This window comes from Aotus nancymaae, unplaced genomic scaffold (assembly GCF_030222135.1).
Source record: "Aotus nancymaae isolate 86718 unplaced genomic scaffold, 86718_ANA_hifiasm-v0.15.2.pri h1tg000039l, whole genome shotgun sequence".
Classification (NCBI taxonomy): Eukaryota; Metazoa; Chordata; class Mammalia; order Primates; family Aotidae; genus Aotus; species Aotus nancymaae.
This window is the reverse complement of record NW_026988453.1, coordinates 13,061,854-13,086,786: the sequence shown is the minus strand read 5'-3', so window position 1 is coordinate 13,086,786 and position 24,933 is coordinate 13,061,854. Positions and strand designations below refer to the sequence as shown.

General features: G+C 38.0%; 1 protein-coding gene across 5 annotated transcripts in view; it reads right to left on the bottom strand.

Moving 5' to 3' along the window:
* Positions 1–22,647, bottom strand: part of SYT14 (synaptotagmin 14) — a 197,188-nt gene extending 174,541 nt beyond the window's left edge. For 2 of the 5 annotated variants that reach the window (XM_064360335.1, XM_064360336.1), the window contains exons 1-2: positions 22,591–22,647; positions 8,351–8,398 (exon numbers count right to left, since the gene is read on the bottom strand). In XM_064360335.1, the coding sequence (XP_064216405.1) occupies positions 8,351–8,398; positions 22,591–22,603 (61 nt within the window). In that variant the 5' untranslated portion in view covers positions 22,604–22,647. Of the gene's footprint in view, positions 1–7,850; positions 8,056–8,350; positions 8,400–22,590 lie in introns of those variants that run through there. The other 3 variants (XM_064360338.1, XM_064360337.1, XM_012459233.2) reach the window with 3 other exon arrangements.
* Between the last annotated feature and the right edge of the window lie 2,286 nt (positions 22,648–24,933).

Below are 24,933 nucleotides of genomic sequence, written 5' to 3'. Positions count from 1 at the left end.
CTCCTTTAGTCAAGGAAAAACATTGAAGATAATAAATTTAAACATTCTATACGTTTTCCCAATGGATTCAGTAAAGTCATTTTTATTTTCAATGTTTAAAAAAAGGCATATATTTATTTTTCCTAAATTGAAACAACAACGTTAACCACTGATAATCTCCTATTCTCTAACCACTAAGAAACTTTTTTCTGCAATTTCCAAAAACAGATTGTCATTCATACTGGGATATTACATGATGATTTGTGAATATTCAATAAATGCCATAAAGATGGATTTAGTATATAAAGATACTAACAGGCCAGGACAACAGAGAGTCTTGGTTCCATAAAACTACAAATCACCCTCCAGGTTAATATGACTTGGACATATTAACATACATAAATATATACATTTGCCTGTCTCAGACATATAATTATTTTAATTTAGATTCATAAAGACATAAAAGATCTAAAGTAATAAATATCAAAGGAATAGAATTTTAGGTAATGGAAAGTTTTGCATCAAAAGAGGAGCTGGTTAAGAATAAAATACACTATGTAAGTAGATACTTTTCTTACTGAGATAAAACACATATGCCACAAAATTCACCAAAGTGCATAATTCAGTGTTCTGTAATATATTCGTAGAGTTGTGCAACCATTATCTAATTTCAGAATATTTTCATCACCCCCCAGAAAAACTCCTATCTATTAGTAGTAACTCCCTATTTTTCCCTCCCCCTAGCCCTGGCAACTACTAATCTATGTTCTGTCTCTATGGATTTGTCTATTCTGGACATTTCATATGAATGAAATCCTATTTATATGATATGTGGCTTTTTGTGTGTGGTTTCTTTCACTTAGTATAATGTTTGCAATGTTTATCAATGTTGTAGCTTGTATCAATAATTCATTCCTTCCAATGGACGAATAATATTCCATTGTGTGAATACGCCACATTTGATTTAATCCATTCATCAGCTGATGGATATTTAGGTTGCTTCCACTTTTGGCTATTAAGAATAATGTTGTCAGGCTGCTCACAGTGACTCACGCCTGTAAACCTACCACTCTGGGAAGCTGAGGCAGGGAGACTGCCTGAGCTCAGGAGTTCGAGACCAGGCTGGCCAATAAGGCGAAACCCCATCTCTACTAAAAATAAAAAAAATTAGCTGGGCATGGTTGTGCACACCTGTAGTCCCAGCTACTCGGGAGGCTGAGGCATGAGAATCGCTTGAACCTGGGAGGTGGAGGTTGCAGTGAGCTGAAATCATGCCATTGGACTCCAGCCTGGGCAACAGAGTGAGACAGAGTCACACACACACACACACACACACACACACACACAAAAAAAAGAGAGAGAGAGAAAGAAAGACAATTTAAAAAAAAACCTTTCTATGAATATTCACCTACAAATTTTTATATAAACATATGCTTTCAATTTTATTGGGCATAAACCTAGGAATATAATTGCTAGGTTATGTGATAATTCTATGTTTATTTTTTTTAGGAACTTTGAAACTGTTTTCTAAAGTTGCTGCACCATTTTACATTCCCAGCAATAGATGGGAGTTCCAATTCCTCCACATCCTCACCAACACTTGTTATTGTCCATTTTTAAGATCATGCTTAGTCAAGCAGTTAGAAGAGGATTACAGAGTATCCTTTTAGTCCTATTTTGTTTATTTTCCCCAAGAAGCTGCCAAAGAAATAAAAAGTATAAATAGAAAAGATTTAAAAATGATTATTATTTGCAGATGACATAACTGTCTACAGAGAAAACCCAAAATATCTATGGATATATTTAAATAGTTTAGCAATATGGCTACTAATTTATAAAAGTTAACTGCATTTCTATTAAGAGATTTCATTTACTGTAGCAGCAAAAAATAATGAGATATCTAAACATAAATCTAAAAAAAAAATCATTATAGATAATTTTCAAAACCTTATTGAAAGGCATTAAACAAATTCAAAGATACACCACGTTCAAGAATAAGAAATCTCAGTACTTTAAAGATACCATCTCCACATTGATCTAGAGATTCAATGTAATTCTTATTAAAATTCCAGAAAGGCTTTTTAAGGAACTTGACAGGCTGATTCTAAACTTTATATGGAAAATCAAAGGCCCAGAAGTAGTTATTACATTACTGACGAAGAAAAATAAGAAGGATTTGTCCTAAAAGATAACAAGAATCCCAACACTCTGATAATTCAGAGAGTAATGTACTGTTAGGGAATAGACTGATTAATGGAGAGAAATAGACCAACTTGATAGAAACTCCACAGAGGTGGCGGAGGTGGCAGAGGTGGCCCTGTACATCAGTGGGAAATGTTTGGAATATTTAATAAACTGTGCTGGAACTACTACTTAACCATTAAAAAATGAAATTAGGTTCTTAATCATATAAAAAATCAATTTCAGATGGATAAATAACATAAATATGAAAAGCAAGACTAAATCTCTCAAAACAACGGAATTGCTATGATCTTAGGGGTGAGGAAGGATTTCCCCAAAACATCTCAAAAAGCACTAGAAAGAGAAAGGGAGGAGGAGGAGAAACAGAAAAGAATGAAAAGAAAAATATTAAGAAGTTAGACTAGGCCGGGCGCGGTGGCTCACACCTGTAATCCCAGCACTTTGGGAGGCCGAGGCAGGCAGATCACGAGGTCAAGAGATCGAGACCATCCTGGCCAACATGGTGAAACCCCGTCTCTACTAAAAATACAAAAAAAAAAATTAGCTGGGCATGGTGGTGCGAGCCTGTAGTCCCAGCTACTCGGGAGGCTGAGGCAGGACAACTGCTTAACCCGGGAGGCAGAGGTTGTGGTGAGCCGAGGTCGCGCCACTGCACTCCAGCCTGGGGAACAAGAGCAAAACTCCATCTCAAAAAAAAAAAAAAAGAAGAAGTTAGACTAAATTAATATTAAAAGCATACCATAGACACTTCTGAGTATCTAAAAAAAATGGAATCTGCCTAACTCTATGCCTCCCACTTTTATCTCCCCAAAACAAGAAGGAAAAAGTAAATCTATAGGCAGGCGCGGTGGCTCACACCTGTAATCCCAGCACTTTGGGAGGCCGAGGTGGGCAGATCACCTGAGGTCAGGGGTTCAAGACCAGACTGGCAAACATATCTATTAAAAATACAAAAATTAGCTTGGCACGGTGGTGCATGCCTATAATCCCAGCTACTTGGGAGGCTGAGGCAGGAGAATTGCCTGACCTCAGGAGGTGGAGGTTGTAGTGAGCCATGATCACACCACTGCACTCCAGCCTGGATGACAAGAGCAAGATTCCATCTCAAAAAAAAAAAAAATGTAAATCTAATAGAAACTATATCCTCAGAATAATGTGAATACAGAGAATGCTAATACCTCAAAATAAATGTGAGTGAAAACAGAAAACTTAGCAAATCACAGGGTACAATCTTTCATGCTGCTACCCAACCCCAACATCATGGAAAGTCTTTGTTGTAAACAAAGGAAAAGAAAAACTACCAGAAAGACCGAAGAGAGAAGACAGGAATGGGGCTAAAGTTGATCTGTGACCATTCCCAGGAAGTAAAGTCCATGTTAAATCTGAAAATACTAACAACAACAATAACAAAACTGAGTGGACGAGAGCACAGCCTACAGGGAAGGAATTCTGAAAGTACATGTGAGTTAATGGGGCAAGCGTAACTTAAAGGGTAGTTGGGCAGTCTCTGTACATAGCTTCCGTAGGAGGAAAAAAAGGCAAAAGGGAAAAGGCCCTTCAGCTATTGGGAGTGAAGGGGAAATGAAACAGAAGGGGATAGGGTTCTAAAAGACAAAAGACAATCACAAAATCAGAGGATTCACAACCCCTTCCCCTCCAAAACAAAATACAAAAAAAAAAAAAAACCACCTTATTACATCTTTCCATATCAATCTCCCATTCTACATAGCCTTAAATTTCCTCACTGAAGTCCCATCTTTAAGTTATTTATATACCTACCTCTAGAAGAAATTTATCTAGATGATCACCATTAACATACATGAAGCATGTAAGACTACGGCAAGGTGAGCACTTTATAAGGGTAGCCTGGTAAATGGAACGATACAGGTCACTGTACTTCTTGGGCTCACTGAGTCACTAACATTTCTCAGCCTGTTTTGAAGTTATTCTAGATGTAGCCCTGTGACTGAATTATTGACGTGGGAATCTTAAGAAACGTACTTTGCTTCCAGGCCTATCCCATAAAAACTTACATACAATCTTCCTTTCCCTTTTTTTCCCCCACACTCCCTGCTTAATGAAAAGAACATACTAACCTCCAAAGCCATGAGCTAAACAGGCCAGAGCCACAAGCTAGAAGCCTGGATCCCTGAATCACTGCTGAAAGAGTGCTCTGTGGCAACTAGAAATACCTGATTTAAACTTCACAAAAGAAAGAAATAAACCTCTATCTGTTTGAGTCATTATTTGTTTGGGGTTTGTTTGGTACAGCAGCTAACAGTACCTTGAGTAATATGATGTGTTGACTAATTATCCTAGGGAAGCAGAAAAATCTTTTCTGGAGATATATGATATAGAAGATGTATACTTCAACATAGGGGGAAGGGTGGTAGCAGAAGAAAAATAAGAATGACAGAGAAATTAGAATGGTTCTGAACCATGGTTAATGAGGAGGTGAGATGGGTGCTTGCAATTTAAAAGAAGGGATACTTTAAGGTGAAAACTGTATAAAAGAAGAAATAAATTATGACATATGGCTTTACTGCAAACAATACTGATCATAAAAATGTACACTGTGAAAACTCACTTAGTCAAAACTGAAAACTATACTAGGGAAATGAGATTTGAAGAAATGCATGGGAGGGTAATTTGTCTTCTAGTTTCACAGGGCCAGACAGAGAAAGAAATTTTGAACCAGGATGGTTTACACCCAGAGTCTCACCCACACATAATATAAATGATTTAGATAATGAGACTTTTGAACTGATGATATTCAGATAATATTTTGGACTCTGAGTTGATGCTATAATGTCTTTGTAGATCAGGGTAAGATACTTTTTTTATTTGAGGTATAATGAGAATCCACAGAAAAATTTCAACCAGCAAAGTAGTTGGCCTGATTTACATTTTTGAAAATCACTAATACTGAAAGGAGATAAAAATGCAAGCAGGGAAACCAGTTAGGAAGCTATGACAGTGATCTAGGCAAAAGCAGACAGAGAACTGGACTACAGTGACAGCAGCAGGATGAAGAAAAGAAGATGAATCGAAAAACATACTTTACAGGTAGAACGGATGGAACTTACTAATAAGTTACATGTGGACAATAAGAGAATGAGAGAAATACAGGATGATTCTTAAGTTAGAAATTGAGTAGCTGGGTGGATAGTGCTATTTATTAGCTGAGATGGAGAAAACTGAGAAAGGTATAGGCTCAGGTAAGAAAATCAAGACTTGCATTTTAGACAAGTCAAGTTGTTATTCTAACAGACATCCAGATAGAAATATCGAGTAAGTCATTTGATAAAAGAGCAGGGAGCTCAGACAGCCAAGAGCTGGATTCATAAATTTGTGTGGCATTTAAAACAACAGAACTAGATAAAATTGAACAGAGGAAAAAGATGGAAAAATGAGTGAGCCCAGGACCAAACTCTTGGTACATGACATATTCAAAGGTCTGACAGAGGACAGAATTTAGCAAAAGAGACAGAAACAGCCAAAGAGGTAAAAAGAAGCTGTGGCCGAGCGCGGTGGCTCACGCCTGTAATCCCAGCACTTTGGAAGGCCAAAGCAGGCAGATCACTGAGGTCAGGAGTTCAAGATCAGCTTGGCCAACATGGTGAAAGCCTGTCTCTACTAAAGATAAAAAATTAGTCAGGTGTGGTGGCACATGCCTGTAGTCCCAGCTACTTGGGAAGCTGAGGCAGGAGAATTGCTTGAACCCACGAGCCAGAAGTTGCAGTGAGCCGAGATAGCATCACTGCACTCCAGCCTGGGTAACCAAGTGAGACTCTGTCTAAAAAAAAAAAGTTGTGATGTCTAGCTGAGCACAGTGGCTCTCACCAGTAATCCCACCATTTTGGGAGGCCAAGATGGGCAGATCACTTGAGGCCACAAGTTCGAGACCAGGCTGGCCAACATGGTGAAACCCCATCTCTACTAAAAATAGAAAAATTAGCCAGGCATGGTGGCGTGCACCTGTAATCCCAGCTACTTGTGAGGCTGAAGCATGAGAACAGCTTAAACCCAGGAGGTGGAGATTGCAGTAAGCCAAGATCTCGGCACTGCATTCTAGCCTAGGCAACAGAGAATCTGTCTTTGAAAAAAAAAAAAAAAGAGAGAGAGAGAGAAAAAAGGAAGTTTTGATGTCAGAGATGTCATTTCATTAGAATCACTGATATTGCTATAATTATTCTACTTTACATTTTTTTTTGAGACGGAGTCTCACTCTGTCGCCCACGCTGGAGTGCAGTGGCACAATCTCAGCTCACTGCAATCTCTGCCTCCTGGGTTCAAGTGATTCTCCTGCCCCATGATCTACTCTATGGAAGTCTAGCATAAAATGCAAAAGCTTTAGCCCAGAGCATTAATTCCAAAAATATCCAAAAACTTATGAAATATCCACTGTACTGAACGCTAAGAGGATACATAAACAGAGATGCAGACACTTCCATGACATGGCTATGGTGTGAATACATTTTTTAAATGCAGAATTAAAATTCTATAGATAAATGGAAAAGAGTGAAAAAGCTGGACTAATAGAGAGAAATCTGGGCAAAGCACACTCTGAGAACCACCTGGATAGGAACAGAGGCAGCAATAAAGAACAACAGCAAAAAGGCCATGATAAAGAAAGATGCGTTCAGACCGTCCTCTGTCCTTATCTACTTTTCTCCACTGTAGTTCTCTCTTCCCTTTGTAGCCACAAAAGGCCCCACACATTTCCGTTTTCTTAGTTCTAGCTGTCTCTATTCTTGTCTTGATTCTTTTCACCTGACCACAGCTTTAATAGCTTTTGATTCCAACTGGTCTGTAATGTGTCTTTGGCTATCCTAACAAATTAAAAGTTTTAAAAAGTTTTAGAGGGACTGGGTAATAACCATAAAATTATTTTAAACATTTTTAGTAGTTCTGGACTTATATATATTGCAGAAGGCCACAAATGTTCATGTAGAGAAATAAAACAATGCATAAATTTGTCTATCCCCTACCTCCATTTTAGGTAAGAAGCACAAATCAACAATGGTTAAAGCATGAGAATCAATCCTAAATTTGAGATTTCACGAAACTGACTTCAGTTTCCTCCTCTGTGGTATCAGAGGAAAGGTATATGGAAAAACACATATACCTTTAATAAAGGAAGAAGATTTTAAATGAACAGCAATTGCATGCAATGACTCACAGATAAACTAGTATGACCATGTCACTAATAGTCACATAAATTCACCTAAAAAGGATTAAAAATGATATCAAGTCTAAAGAAGCTGAGGCTTTTCAGAGCTATCAAAGACCTACTGAAAATATGCTGACATTTTCCTGCCATGCTTTATACCCAGGTATCACAAATAATGACACTGCTCCAAACTTCCTTAGAGTGAAGTCTCTCTATTAGGGATGAGCGGAGTGCTGTTAGTTGGCTAGACTCAGGAGGGCCAAGTGAGTTTTGAAGAGAGATGCAAGAAAAGCAAGTGCCCCGAGTTTAAAAGGAGACAAGGTGGTAAATTTTTGAGGACTTCTTCCCCTGACCTCCCCAGGAATATCTTTTCTTCACACCATTTCATAGATTTGTGATTATTTATAAGGAGTTGTGGGGACTCCCAAGGTTCTCCTGATTCTTCCAAATCTAGAGAATACCTGATTCTTTGCCTCCCACCTAGTAACTGAATTACCTTTCCTGGGGCCACTTTGTTGAACCACCCAGTTGTCAGGTGGCTCCTTCTAAGGAAGCATAGACAGTTGTTGGTGTCAAAAGATGTTGTGGTCTTTGGATATGTTCCCGATTTGAATTTCAACCAACTCCTCACATCTCTCTGATGGGGTACAGTAATAGAACAGAAGTCAATGGGAGATCAGCATGCACCCAGATTCCAGATTCTGAAAGGGAACAAAAATCAAACCCTCCATTCTTTGCCTCTTCACCATGTCTAATAACCAATATGCTAGAAACCAGGCTTTATCAGCCCATCAAAACTAAATATAAAGCAACAACTCTCAATAATCACATAAGTAATATGCACTTTATAAATGCTTAAGTAGTTAATACAAATATTAATATTTGCTAAAATTTATACTTTATAAATACAAATTATCTGCCATCCTACTAAAATGTATTACACCCTTCAAAAGTATCCATTTAGTATTTAAATATCCATGCAGGGCAACAATTTACCTTTTCTAATACAGATAAGTTCATGTACTCCACAGGTTCTCTCTCCACCTGTTAAAAAAAGTTTATTAGAAGTTAAAAACATAGAAAGTAGAATGAATTTGACTGTTACAAAGAATCATTTTAAATTAGCACCTAAAAGTGAACTCAGAAAAAGTTTCCCTAATCCGTCTTTTCAGACTTAACTAAATGATATGATAGCCTGATATCAGAATTTTCTGGAACAATCCAGAAATTAGGTCTTAGGAAGCCTCAGAATGAAGACATTTCATTCAAATATGTGATTTTGAATGGCAAGCTTCTGAACAGCAGAAATCATATCACCGTTTCCCAAGGATCTCTTCACATGGTCTAGAAGGAAACACAGAGGACCCACTTTTGTATCTGAGCCTTAACATATACAGATAAGTTATTGAAAGGTCAATGCTGTAAAGTTACTATTTATATTTTATCATATTCATGTAATATATTCTCCAACAAGCCACCATTATAAATTTGTTAAACAAATTTAATAGTATGATAAAAACAAATTTAACTTTAAAAATTACTTTGATTATTCTTCTTTGGAAGGTCTTTTGTAATATTTCTTTTTTAAAAAAATCTCTACTTATTGGGCCAAAACGCAAAAATACAGAAAGTGCAGAAATATATAAAACTTCCATGCAATTATCACAAAGTAAGCACCTGAGCTACTACAAACCAAGGCAAGAACCAGAACCTCGCTGGTATCCCAGGAGTCCCTTTACTCATCTTCCTAGGCACTGCTTTGAGTCCCAGAAGTACCTCATCTCCTGAGTGCTATCATTACGGCTTGGTTTTGTCTGCTTATAAAATTTATACAAGTGGAATTGTTAAGTGGGCATTTTTGAGTCCTATTTCTTTCAATATTAGGTTTGTAAGATCAATCTATTTTATTATTTATAGTTGTGACTCACTCCTTTTCATTTCTGTATAGAATTCCATTCTGTATAGAATATATACATATATTCATGCATACATATGCATAAATTTCAGTTCTACTGTTCATAAACATTTGGATTGATTTGGGTTTGCTGTGACTAATTCTGCTATGAACCTTTTTATATAATACATGTCTCTTTGTTTCCCATATGTGTGCCTCTGCCTTTCTTCTAAATGTATTCCTATGAAAAGAACAGCTGGGTTCATGGGTCAAGTGTATGTTTAACTTTAAAAGATAATGGCAAATGGAATGGATAAATAAAATATGGTAAATATATGCGGTGGAATACTACGCAGTCCAAAAAAAGAAGAAAATTCTGTCATGTGCAACAACAGGGATGAACCCAGAGGACATCATACTAAATGAAATAAGGCAGACACGGAAAGAGAAATACCGCATGATCTCACTTGCATGTGGAATCTACAAAAGTTGAATTCACAGATGGAGAGCAGAATCATGGTCACCAGAGGTGGGAGGGCAGAAGGGAATCTAGAGAGGCAAGACAGGAGAAGTGGGGATACTGCAAGGGGTACAAAGTTTCAGACAGACAAGAAGCTTTAGAGATCTGCCGCATAGCACGGTGACTACAGTTATTAATAGTGTGTTGCATATTTCAAAATTGCTAAAAGAGTAGAGCTTAAGTGTTCTCACCACAAAAAAAGGTGAAATGACTGATGTTAACTGACTGGATTTAATCATTCCACAGCGTATACCTATATCAAAACATCACATTGTACCCTATAAATACATACTTTGAATATTCTAATTTAAGAGTAATTTTATTTATTAGTTACTACTATATAGATGTATTTCCTTCACTCAGAAGCATGTCACTACTTTAATGTAAGCTGAAAAATATTCTGTAGTGTTCCGTATGTGTATGACCTTATAATTATGTTGTGAATTACTTTTAAACTTTGAATAACAAAAATATTAAATAATTTAATCACTTTGGCTTATCACAGAAGTTTATAATAAATAGCTCAGTTATAAGAAACAAAAATATCCTACAGCAATAACATAAAAAGTAAAAACTATGATATCCACTAAAAAAAGTAGGTCATCTGAGAAGCAAGCTAAAAACCTAGAAGATAGTATTTCTATCACCAAAGTAGGTTAGATCTTCACTCTGACTTTGTTGTAACAATGGCATTGCTTCTTTATTATTAAAAATACAGAATAATCACTGATCATCAGGAAGATAGGCTTTGCAGGAAGAAACACCTAACTTAAAGCTACGGTTATAAAAGAATTATTCAGCAAAGCCCCAGTGTAAAAAAATAGAGTGTTAATTGGAATATTACCAGTGACCACAGATCACTTGCTGAAAGGTTAGAATGAAATATACCTACAGACTACAGTTCTTTCAAATTGAGGAGATTCTAGTCCAATGACTGGATAGTTATCAAATTATGACAAAAAACTATTTTTGAGACATTAGAAAGGTCATATAATAAAAATAACATAATCATAATGTATTAGTATATTGAGGCATATGATGTTTTGATAGGTTACTTAGAAATATTTATTCTCTGTACACATTAAGGCATATTCTCTAGAAGTTGCACGTGTAACTTAGTTTGAGTTACATTGTTAATTCACGTAAAAAGGCTGTACTTTTCAAAGCCTGTAATGAGAACTAAACTCTTCCCCATATTTAATATAAATTGATTAGGTTTTACCACACACACCTAATCTTAACTGTAACAGCATTGTTTTTACAAGGCTTAGTATACACACTAACGATAAACACTACTATATTCTAAGATATTTCTCAAGACTGCAGAATGACAAAAAAAGGTAATTCCCACTTTTAAAAGCATTCAATTTATCTATATCATACAAAAGAACCTCCGAAATTTTTAAGTTACCCAAATAATCACTACATTTCTAATTTACAGTCAATTAACTGCCACATTTGTCAAAGTACTCACAAAAGTCACACAAGCAAATAAGACTATGCACAACATTTTTTTGATATTTTCCCCTAAATTCTAACCAACAAATAAGACTTCACGGATGTACATGTGGGACTCAAAAGCAATTACTACTTTTATGAAAATGAACAGGAATACTAAGGATACATAAATTCCAGACAATAAAATAAAATTCAAGAAAACCCTGCTTTTAAAAATACAAAAGAAGAAACACAAAAAAGTCAAATGAATTTATTACATTATTGGAAACTGAAATTCAGTGTTCCTTTTATCCCTAATCCTTCCTAAGACTGGGAGGAGTGTAAGGAAAAAATATGCATTCTCTATGTAAAATGTAAATTTTTTAATGTATATGTCTGTTTGGAAGTCAAAGGCTTAAATACTTTCTCAGTCAGAGATACGTTGTACTTTGTACAAATTTTATGTCTTATTTTGTCTAGAAAAGTAAATCTGAAAAGTTTCCAAAAGAAATGTTAAATTTGTAAGCAGGAGGCAAGAAAGACACTGCAGGCATCCCTTGACTTAGGTGTGGGGGTGATCCACAGAGAGGTGCACTGCTTTTAACAGTGTAATGCACCAGAGGGAATGATTATTGAAAGTAGTTAGCCAGCATCTTTGGAAAGAGATTGATTAATCTGCCACTAAAATAAATAATCACCCCCAAAATGAACTCCTATATAAATACAATTTTCCACACATCAAATTTAATTCAAGAAAATGAAGACTGGGCCACCATATTAGAATGGCAGAATGTAGGACACTAGAGCTCAGGACATTTGTCTAGCTCATTATTGTATAGATTAATGGAGGCCCCAAAAGTTAAAGTTGCTCAAGGTCACTAGTTAATTGTCAGAAGAAAAAAAAAAGAACATTACGTTTAATGTATTTTGGAAAGTAAATATTGATTTTTCTTCATTTTTATGAAAAAAATGAAAGTTATGAAATTGTTTTCCAATCCTTTAAGGTCATTTAAATAGAACTGCGTAAAAACTATACTTGGAGATAATACTAGCATTGCACTTGAAATAATCATCTAAGCAACATGGAAAGGAGAAACAGACAGAAAATGACAAGCTTAGTCAAAGTTAAAATCTTTTCCCTCAGGCAAACCCATGTAGGAGCATAATGTAACTGGCATAATCCTCTACAACTGGCATAAGGGGTGTAAGAGAAAATAGATGTGTGTGGGCACACAAGTATGCATGATTATGTGCATGTGTGTTTGTCTCTGAATGTATACATAAGTGTGAGTATGACTGGAAACTGGAGTTTTTAAAATAAACAAGAGGATCATTACAACATATGTACTTGCCCAAGTTTACAGAAGTGAAATGTGTATTACGTGGCAGCCCCATTAAAATACATCCAGGTACAGGCATACCACAGAGATATTAATGGATTTGGCTCGCAACAACTGCAATAAAGTGAATATCGCAATGAAGCAAGTCACACAAACTTTCTGGTTTCCCAGTGCATACAAAAGTTATGTTTACACTAGACTGTCGTCTATTAAGTGTGCAATATCATTGTGTCTTTAAAAAATGTTATGTATCTTAACTTAAAAATAATTTATTACTAAAACAAATTAATGATCGTCTGAACCTTCAGCAAGTCCTATCTTTTTGCTGGTGAAGGGTCTCACCTTGATGTTGATGGCTGTGGACCAATCAGGGTGGTGGTTGGTGAAGGTTGGGGTGACTATGGCAATTTCTTAAAATAAGACAATGAAGATTTACCACATCGATGGACTCTTCCTTTCATGGAAGATCTCCCTGTAGCATGCAATGCTGCTTCACAGCATTTTACCCACAGTAGAACTTTAAAAATTGGAGTCAATCCTCTCAAGCCATACTGCTTCTTTATCGACTAAGTGTATATAATGTTCTAAACCCTTTGTCATTTAAACAATGTTCACAGCATCTTCACCAGTAGATTTCATCTCAAGAAACCACTCTGCTCATCTATAAAAAGCAACTCCTCATCCGTTCAAGTTTTATCATGATATTGCAGCAATTCAGTCACATACTCAGGCTCCATTTCTAATTCTAGTTCTCTTACTAGCTCCACCTCATCTTCAGTGGCTTCCTCCACTTAAGTCTTGAGCCTCTCAAAGTCATCCACGATAGTTGGAATCAACTTCTTCCAAACTCCTATTAATAATATTTTGGCCTCCTCTAATGAATCACAAATGTTCTTAATGGTATCTAGAATGATTAATCCTTTCCAGAAAGTTTTCAATTTCCTTTGCCAGGTCCATCAAAGGAATCACCATCTACAGTAGCTATAGCCTTACACAACATATTTCCTAAATAATAAAACTTGAAAGTCTTAATCAATCCTTGATCCATCAGCTGCAGAATGGATGTTGTGTTAGCAGGCATGAAGACAACATTCATCTGCTTGTACGTCTCCATCCATGCTCTTGGGTGAGCAGATGCATTGTCAACGACCAGTAACATTTTTAAAGGAATAGTTTTTTCTGAGCAGTAGGACTCAACAGTGGGCTCAAAATATTCAATAAATCATGCTGTAAACAGATGTTCTGTCATCCAGTCTTTGTTGTTCCGTTGATAGAGCAGACACAGAGTACATTTACCATCTTGCTTAAGACCTCTAAGATTTTCAGAATGGTCAATGGGCACTGGCTTCCACTTAAAGTCACCAGGTGCATCAGCCCCTAACAAGAGTCAGCCTGTCCTTTGAAGCTTTGAAGCCAGGCATTGACTTCTCCTCTCTAGCTACGAAACTCTTAGATGGCATCTTTTCTAATAGAAGGCTGTTTCACCTACAATGAAAGTACAGCCACCTTCATCAACGATCTCAGCTGGATCTTCTGGATAACCTGCTGCAGCCTCTCCATCAGCACTTCCTGCCTCACCTCACACTTTTATGTTATGAAGATAGCTTCTTTCTAAACCTTATGAACCAACCTCTGCAGGCTTCCAACTTTTCTTCTGCAGCTTCTTCACTTCTCTCAGCCTTCACAGAATTGAAGAGAGTGAGGGCCTTGCTCTGTATTAGGCTTTGGCTTTAGGGAATGTTGTGGCTGGTTAGATCTCCTATCCAGACCATTCAAACTTCTCCATATCAGCAATAAAGCTGTTATGCCTTCCTGTCACTCAGGTGTTCACTAGAGCAGGTAGCACTGTTAATTGCCTTCAATAACTTTTCCTTTGCATTCACAACTTCACCTACCGGCACAAAAGGCCTAATTTTTAGCCAGTCTCAGCTTCTGATATGCCTTCCTCACTAGGATTAATCATTTCTAGCTTTTGATTTAAAGTGACAGACATGTGACTATTCCTTTCACTGAACATTTGTAGGGCTATTAATTATTGTGCCTCAGAGGATAGGGAAGGCTGAGGAAAGGAAAAGAGACTTAGGGAATGACTGGTTGGTGGAACAATCAGAACACACACAACAGTTACCAACTAGGTTTGCCATCTTATACTGGCATGGCTCATAGCACCCAAAACAATTACAAGAGTAACATCGAAGATCGCTGATCATGAATCACCATAACAAATATAGTAACAATGAAAAAGTTTCAAATATTACAAGAATTACAAATAGGTGACACAGAGACACAAGGTGAGCGCATGCTGTTAAAAAACTGTGCCAATAGATTCATTCAACACAGAGTTGCCACAAACCTTCAAACTGTAAAAAATGCAAATTTGTGAATTTACAATAAAATGAAGCACAATGAGGTTTGCTGTACACGAAAATGGAATTAAATCCAAAAATTTAGTTCCTTTAAAAAGGATCTAAGAGTTCTTTTCAAATTCAGCTGTATTTTGTCTACCATGTTTATTCTGACCATTAGCCTAAATCACAATTTACAGGTTCCACTTATTTCTTCTTGGTCAAACACTGAAAGGCTACTTTAGAAATGTCTTAAATTACATCTCATCTAAAGATTCTTCTCCAGCATATGCAATAGTAAGAGCCTTTAAATGATCACCTAACTTACATTTGTAAACTCTGTTACAGCTAATTCTTATGCAGACACCTATACTGTACATCATAAGCGTGAAACTATTAACACTACCAACTCCCCCCAACCAACGTAATCCACTTAGACCACAGTCACTAACCTGTAAACATCTTTTAGTTTTGTCCTTAATTAGATCATTCAAGGAATAATACCAATTTTGGTCACCAGTTTAAAACACAGTGTTGCATAAAGATCACTGCTTCTGAATTGAGTCAGACCTCAATTTTAAAGTCGGCAACACCTAATACTGTCTTTGTAAACCTTGTGCTTGTCACTTAATCTTTGGAGTAAGTAAAAATAATAGCTAAAGTAATTTATAAAATGGTAATAATAACCTCAGGACGGAAAACAGCTTTCATCTTGTACACTAATTCTGATGCACTGGTAGCACCTGCTGGAGTGAGGGTCGAGGGTAGTGTTGCCAACGACTCTGAAACCAAGTCCACGACTGGCAGGAAAAAGTATGTCATAATAAAACAGATGTCTACTGCAGAGAAGAGGAGGAGGAGTGCTGCTATTCATGACAAAAACTGAATGTGTGTTGCCTGGCCCATGGCAAGCACCCAGAAAATGTTAATTCCCTTTGCATTCTTCACCATTAGAATATAAAATTCAAAGAAAACTTACAGTTCAGGCTCTGGAGATGTTTTCTTCTCTTTTACAGTTATCACTGAATTTCAAACATTCTGCCATGTAAATACTCCAAAATAAATGTTAACTTTCTCATACTTCTTAACCTGTCCTCTTTTTTGAATTTTTTCTTTAAAAAAAAAGAGAAAAAAAAACCCTTCATGCCTCCAATCCTCTGGGAGTTATCCTCCCAAATTGGAATTCCTTTACTTTTTGCTGTTGTTATGCAATTACTGTAGAGTTAAAATAGTCTGAATAAGTCAAATCCTTTCTATACTTTTATAAACTCATTTTATCTATGATATTTCTATTAAATAGCAGCCTACACTTTGAGACACATACCACCCCTCCAGCATCACATAATATAAACTAGGTCTCGAATAAACAGTATCTTAGAGCACTTTATAATATACAATGCATGCTAACTATGGTGTCTCATTTGATCCATATAAGTTCCTATGAATTTATTCAATAGTCTTTTCTAAGAGGTATAAATTTTATCTTACAAAATTAAATTTATTGTTCACAGATTAATCCATTTTTTCAACTTTACGTTACTTTTTAATTCAATTCGTTTAGTCAATTACGTTTTTGACTGCTAGATGCTCATTAACCAAACACAATAAAACCTTAAGTATGTGCTCACAAAAAAAGGTGTTCTACTTGGGTGAATTTTCTAGTTAACGGAGAATAAAACAAAACCTTTCTGACTTCTGCACCAGATCATGTTTTAAAGCTACTAATATGCATTACTGCATTAAGTTCAGAATACCAAAGATAATTTAACATTCATTAAAACTTCTCTTAATGGCTCAAAATATTACCTTGAATACCAATTCTAATACAGTCCTAAAATACGAAAATAAGAAATTGTTCTGAACACATGTGTGGCTCTTAAAAATTTGTTCGTAAAATCCTAATAACAGTTTCCTGAGTTGTCACTATTTTCTCCTAAAAAAGGGTAAATCAAGGGTTCGAATTTAATATAATCATTTTACTCAAAAGCTTGAAATGTTTTATCTGTAGTAGTTTGTTCAGTCTTACATTATTCACATATAGGCACTTTCAAATTAGGTGGTAATCGACTAGGATTCAGGGGAAAAAAATAAAAGAATAAAGTCAGCTGAACAGAAATAAAATTCATGAAAAAATCTATTATGTCACCATACATATACTCTGTACGAACATAATGTTTTCAAAAAAACTGATAATGCAAATAGTTATACCCAAAAAATAACAAATTGTATAAATTAAGGCAGTATATGGTTCTCTCTGCTTTCCCCATTGGCATGCACTGCTGCATTCTCTTTTTTTTGAGATGGCATCTTGCTGTCACCCAGGCTGGAGTGCAGTGGTGCGATCTCGGCTCGCTGCAACCTTCGTCTCCCAGGTTCAGGTGATTCTCCTGCCTCAGTCTCCCCAGTAGCTGGGACTACAGGCATGTGTCACCATGCCTAGCTAATTTCTGTATTTTTAGTAGACACAAGGTTTCACCATGTTGGCCAGGCTGGTCTCAAACTCCTAACCTCAAGTGATCCACCCACCTCGGCCTCCCAAAGTACACTGCTGCATTCTAATACAACCTTAAAACAACAAAAAATAAAATACAATTATGTCTCTAATGTTCCCTGAGTGTTTCTAATTTTGTTTAGTGAGTTAGAAGAGGAACGCTGAATAAACTATAAATTACTCAAAAGTAAATATACTGGATTTTTTAACTAAATATTTCAAATGGCTTTCGAAAGTCTAAATTTTACCTTAGAAATCTTAGAGCCAAAAAAAACCTTAAAGAACATCTCAGAATTCTTCTCATTATTTTAAAAATACAATATATGTATGTAGCAAATTATAAGGTACATTAAAAAAAGTAAATGTGCCTGTAATCCCAGCCCTTTGGGAGGCCGAGGCGGGTGGATCACGAGGTCAACAGATCGAGACCATCCTAGTCAACATGTTGAAACCCCGTCTCTACTAAAACTACAAAAAATTAGCTGGGCACGGTGGCACGTGCCTGTAATCCCAGCTACTCAGGAGGCTGAGGCAGGAGAATTGCCTGAACCCAGGAGGCGGAGGTTGCGGTGAGCCGAGATTGCGCCATTGCACTCCAGCCTGGGTCACAAGAGGGAAACTCCGTCTCCAAAAAAAAAAAAAAAAAAAAGTAAATGCACTATATACATACACATATATATACACACACAGATTCTAGCTAGTTTAACCTTACTCTACATTTTTTCAAAATGTTACTCAGAGAAGTAGTTAATACAGTAACATAACAAGTATTTATTTTTTACTTTGGCAAAGAAGTTTGCAGAGTCTTCTAATATTCTAATGGAAGAGACAGAAAAATGTGGACTGAATGAAGGAAGGGCAAGAGTTAGATCATTAAGGGCCCACTTTATCTTGAGGTTTTAAGAAATTCAGATTTGCATTTTATAATACAAAGACAACTAGCACTACTTTGGAAAATGAATTGGAAGGAAACTTAACACTGGAAAACAAAAGTACTTAGAAGACTAATGCAAGTCTCTTAATGAGTGATAAGGACACAAACTAAAGTGAAGACACCACGCAGCACAAATTGATTTGAGCTGTAGACTTGGCGAGACTCAGTGTTCAAACAGGATGTGGGAGGTGAACTGTGAGACAACGTAGGTGTCCGGGTTTTTAACTCAGATACCTGGTTACTTAAAAACGCCACTCAGATGGCAAATCTGCACAGAGCGGGGGGTAAATCTGCATGGAGGCTGGATTTGGTGACTGTGATGACAACTTTGGGACATTGTGAATATCCTTCGCTAAACATTTTGGATTGCTGAGGACACCGATGTGAAGGTATCTGGCCACTATTTGGAAATACAAGTCAGGAAAATTCTGTGTTAAAAATATGCTTCTCGGCAGTGGCATAATCTATGATAACAATGTACAGAATTCCACAAAACAACCCAAGAAACTTGGCTTGAGTTCACACAAAATACAGCTGCCTCGCCATATCCACAGGTTCAGCATCTATGGATTTAACTAACTGCATGGAAAACGTAGTTAGGCCTACAGTGGTTGTCTGTGTACTGAATATACACAGACTTTTCTTCTTGTCATTATTCCCTAAAGAACTATTTGCAAAGCATTTACACTGTACTAGGTATTACAAGTAGACTGGAGACGATTTAAAGTATATGGGAGGGTATGCACAAGTTATATGCAAATATTATGCCATATGATACAAAGAACTTGAGCATCCTCAAATTGTGGTATCTGCAGGGGACCTGGAACCAGTCTCCCCCATGGTTACCAAGGGACAACTGTATTCAGGTACTATACAAAATCTAAGGGGTCAAAAGCGAATAAGACATTAACATCTAGAAATTTACAGACAGGAAAAACAAATTTGTAAAGAAGTGATTACAAAATTGTTCAATGTGTACAATTATGGCAGTGTGCATAAAGCAGACAATGGCAACAGGGTTAAGAATGGAAGCCACCAGAACATTAGGTCAGGTAGATGAAGACTGAGAGGAGGAAATTTCAAATACAACAAAAAGAGTCAATACTATCAGACTGACAGAGGTCAACACTAGAAGAATTAATATGCTGGATAACAATAACATCACCTCATAGGCTAGGGTACAATAATGATTCCAAACCTGGGACTGCCAGACCACGAGGCCAACAGTAAGGATGTGTAACTACTTTCAATATTTCAAAACGCCTTTTAAAAATTGCACCTTTATGCCTAACTTCATTACCTCTGACTGGAATTATGTTAGCTCAATATGGTAACTCTATCATCTTATATTTGTCTTTTTTTTTTAGTAGTAGTTACTCATCTGACTGATAAAACGAGGAAATGAATAATTACTTAGAAAAAAAAATCTTGTATTTTAAAATAGGAGGTTTACACAGAGAAGGAAATAAAAACAATCCTTAGTACTTAAAAGTCTAGACTCAAAGGCTAAAACATCGAGCCATAGCTAATCAGAGTACGCTTAACAGATAAAGAAGACCTGTTCAGTTCAAAACGTTGGTTAGCTAAGCAAGGGATTGCAGGAACATGCCTTGAGAGTAGTCCAGCTAAAAGAGACTGTGGTTTTAGTTGATTACAGCCTTGCTCTGAGCCAACATGAAGCTCCAAAAAAGTAATATTAAGCTATATTAATAGGATTACACACAAGTGAAGGAGTGGTATAACAATTTTAATGTATGCTATTCAACAGTATAGCTGGAATGAAATGACCCACTACTATCCTCCAAATTTTAAAACAAACAACTACAGATCCTCCAGAGGAGGGAAGTGGATATTTTATCTAGAAAACACTCTAGAGCTGTCTTCGAATGGCAGAAGGGATATCATAAACAGAGAGAATAGTGGCATTTTAATTTATTGCTACAGAAGGCAAAACTAGGATGGGTAGACAGACGTTACTGAATGGCAGATATTCGGCCAAATACAAACATGTTACGAATATGAGAATTACTGCCTAAAAAACAGTGTTAGACTCATCATTTAATGTTTTTATACAAAGGAAAGATGATCCATCTCTTAGCATTCACACTGCATTGTAATTCCACGTTTAAAATTATCTGTCTCCCCCAATAAAACATGAACTCTTTGAGGGAAGGATTACAGTCTTATTCATCTTTTTGGCCCCATGGAATCTAGCAATGAACATTGTATACGGCTACCGTACCAAAAAAAAAAAAAAAAAAAAAAGGTCTATCGAATTAATAGGTGAATGAAGAAACTGGATGTTTTAAGAAACACTTCACTGAAAAGATGAGATGCTCTTTTGGGCCCCTAAATTTCTAAGATGCCCTTAGTACAGAGTCTCATGCAGAACTCATTTTACTCCATAACACAGCCTGGGGAGGGTATGCATAATGAATCTACTTTACTATGTGATAAGGAGCACAGTTAGGCTAATTCGAACTGCCATGTTTATCTGAAGTGCTAATATTAATTATAGTTTCTTTGCCAAACTAGAAAAGATATACTTCCTGATCTTTGTATTATGAAACCTCAGGCAAATGCTTCAGTATAAAAATACGAGAGTACCTCAAACACAGAAGAACCTCTAGAATGTCAGGATTTTAAAAAGTCTTACTCTTTAAACACGTAAGTAGTAGGCAGAGCAAAATGCCATCAGGTGACATGGAAAAGGAATCAGTAACATTTAACTGCCAGAAGATAGAAAGGAAGAACTAAGAAAAAAAATCTGAAAAGATTTTAAGAAATTACAAGTTATGGCATCATATCTCAATGGTATCTAGCTGAAGGATTTTCCTCATGTTCTGCCTAAACCTTTCTACTTTTGCGGCTTCACAAGAAACTCTACCACAAACTAGTTGGGAAAATAAAGTACACAATGTAAATCAGTGGATTTGGTTTCTTGATTTTCAGCCTTTGGTAAAAGGATAGTGAGGGAAATAAAGTACTGCTCCAGATAATAGGAATACCACAGATTATTCCCCACCATTTTAACTAAAGTAGACAATTGAAACTGTACGAATGTGTGTCTTGCATATAACAGGTACTCACTCTCTTAAACAAAAAAGATAAACATAAACATACAGCTAACTCCATTTTGGAGTCTACAGGATCTGACAAAAAGAAGTCCCCAAAGATGCATGCTACCAGTGATTGGTCACCTAGAAGGGAAACGCTTTAAAAAGTTTTATTTAGGAACATACATTCAATTTAGACAAATAATGATAATAGGTACTTTGCATAACTGTACAGATGAATATGGATACACAGGAAAAATTTACAAATTACTTTCACTGTTTGAGTCAATCTAAAAGACAGGGCCTGGAAGATGCAATCTTTCACATAAATAACCTAGACGTGTGAAATTAATTTTCACAATATCTTCTTCAAAAACAAGGCAAAATACAGATACTTGGTCCCAGTTACATGTTTCTGGAACAAGAGAAAAATACATTTTAGTGTCAACGACCTTATCTAAGAACTTAATTTTTATTAAGCTACTTTTTGAAATATGAACATTGTTGGCACTATAACACTTCACAGAATGATATCTGCAGGATTCTAAGAATGTGTGCTTGTTGTAAAGACGTATTTACTTCTTTTCATGGAAAAAACAGTTTTGAGTGTGGTGGGGAAGCAAAACCACTTGAGGAGGGCATTAACCCAACCCCAATTTCCTGGACCCCTACAACAGCAAACAGAAGGAGAACAGACAGACAGTGCAACCCAGCCCAAGTGGGGACAGGGAAGGATTAGGAAGGGGACAAAAAACTGGACTCTCAGTTTGGCAGGAAGGTGGGTATTGCGGAAGGACGGCTTGCCGCGACGGGGGGCAAGAGAAGAGGATGCAGCCGGAGCCCCCCGCGGCCCTTCGCTCTTCCCAGCCCGTCCCGCGGGGTCTGCAGGGCCGCAGCCCGAGCCCCACTCCGCGCAGCCGGCGGGAGGAGGCTGCCCGGGCGCTGTACCCGCCCGCCAGCCCGCTCTGCCCCGCATGCGGCCGCCGGGAGGCCGGCGAAACCGCGAAGGCCGGGGCGGGCGAGCCAGTCGAGCCCCGCGTCCCCGCGGCGCCGCTCCGCCCACCCGCCTCCCGAGACGCGGCCGGGACCCCCGCGCGTCCTCAGCCGGCTCCAACCCTCAGGAGGCGACTCAGTGAGCCTCGGCCTGCCGGCGCGCCTCCGAACCCCCCGCCAGCTGGGCGGTCCCCGTCCTCGCTCCCCGCCGTCAGCCTCCACTTACCTTCAATCGCCATGATGTGCTTGCCATGGACCGCACCAAGTGGATGGCGGGGGCAGCGGGCGCGAGGGCGGGCGGAGGACGCGCCGAGGCCGCCAGCGAGAGGGGCGGGGCCCGGCCCGGAGTCGCCTGGCTGCGCGGCCGCAAGGGGCGCCGCGGGCGGGGCGAGAGAGGGGCCCCGAGCGCCGCGAGTGCGGGCCGCGGAAGAAATGGAACCTTCCCAGGGCCGCCGCTGGCGGCACGTGACGCCGCCCCGCCCCCACCCCACCCCACCCCACCCGCCGCCCCCACCGCGCCTCGCGCCGGGGTTCTAAACAGGTGCCCGACCCAGAGAGCCATAGGCCGGCGCCCGAGACCCGCCCGAGGCGCGCCGAGCTCGTGTGGGGGCCCGGGCCCAAGCTTCCTGACGCCGGGCGCCCACCGGTCCGGTACTTGCAATAAACGGAGTGAAGGAAGGAGGCGAGTGGCAAATGATGTGGTCAGGACCATGGACAGGTCTCCTTGGTTGAAAAGGATTCCCACCCATGACGTTCTCAGATTTGGTAATAGGAAGGTCTGTTTAGGTTTGGTTTTGTTTTACTTTGTTTTGTTTTGCCCGAATCAGCCACATGCCGTCTCACATCTCCGCTGTGAAGTGGAGAGACAGCCAGTTGGCAAAAAGCAAAGAGGAGAGAGGAATCCTGAGCACAGCAGTGGTCTCTCTCTCTTTCACACACACACACACACACACACACACACACACACACACACCCCTGCACGCGCTCACTTCACCCCATAGCCTGGCTCTTGATAAGCCTTGCTGCCACCCAGAGCTTGATTTACCTCTTGGAAGTAAGAGTTGGAATTTGTCTACAATTGCAAACGCACATTTGTAGGGGTAAGACAGACATTTTGACAAAAGACCTGGAAAGCATGTCACATGCAGGTTTTTTAAATTTGCAAACCTGTGAGCATTGTGAACAGTCCGAGGTCAACCCTGATCACAACAATTGGCCGCTTAGTTTTTTCTTAAGGTACTTGAACCGCTCAACCATTTACCCAACTCTCAACTTCACTTCGTAATTTGAGGACCTGGACAATGAACAGCATAAACAACATTGAGAAACAGGGAGTTTAGTGATTTTCCCTCGTGGAGGAAATGCTAATTTCTGGAGCAAAATAGCTATACTAGGGACTGACACAAAGAAGAAAATATTTTACACTTATGTAAGTGAGGTTGGACTGTAAATCTAGAGCAGAAACTGTCTTCCATGCTTTTATATAACCTCTCCCTCAATCGTAGTTTATGCTCAATAGACATTCATCCTTTACCATTTTCATTAGTTCAGTGAATATCTGTGGAGCTGGCACTGTGCTGAAAACTGGCTACAAGCAAGAATTGTTATTGAAGGATCAAATAAAATACTGTTCTACTCAGAAAACATTAAAATGCCAATACTTTAGGAAAGCTCCATGAGAGTTTATGATAGACATCCATAGGATTCAGGTAAAATGTTTAGTTAATGACATTTTCCCCAGGCAGCTTCTCTTAAAACAGCCTTGAACTCCAAGACATTGATCTGAACTTGACACCACAGTTCTGAGTTTGTGGTTTCTGGCTAGCTCTGAGTAATCCAATTGTTCAAACTTTTAAAGAATTTCATATTGAAAGCCTGAAAATTTTAATCATCCTTTCCTCACCAATTACACAGCTACTAAGTAAATGACCAGATTATGTGAGTTTCCATAACCCAGATTAACGTCACTATTATTTGCTCAGGAGACTTATTTGTGTGTGTATGTGTGATGAACTTGAGTTTCAAACTTGTTGAGTACAGGAGTTTAGGCCAAGCCCACTGGGTATCGATGGCATTTCCCTCTGGATTAGAATGCAGAATTCTCCCTACCAACATTGCCTTTAAAAAAAAAAAAAAAAAAAAAACTATGTTTCCAAATACTAGCTGGAAAATTTCTGAGACTGATGTTGGAAAATATCATATGGATTTCCTTACCCAACATTTCATATAGATTCTGGGTTTGCTTAGAAGCCGCTTGGAGTCAGATTTTTAATTTTGTGTTTTAATTTTTAATTTTGTATTCTTATTTCTAAAGTATGTTATGGGTTTGATACTTTCAATTTTAGGGAGTGTCAATTATTTATAATTTAAATGTCTTTTTATTAATTACACATCCTGCCTAATGACAAAAGTTGTTACTAATCTTGATCTTACACCTCCAAAACTATCTTCAGTCTGTATACCTTTATGTACTAGGGAATGCTCAAGAGATTCTTCATTTTCATTTTTCATTCTTCTTTATAAAAAATTATTTTCAAAACAGTTTCCAAACATATAATTCAAGCAATTA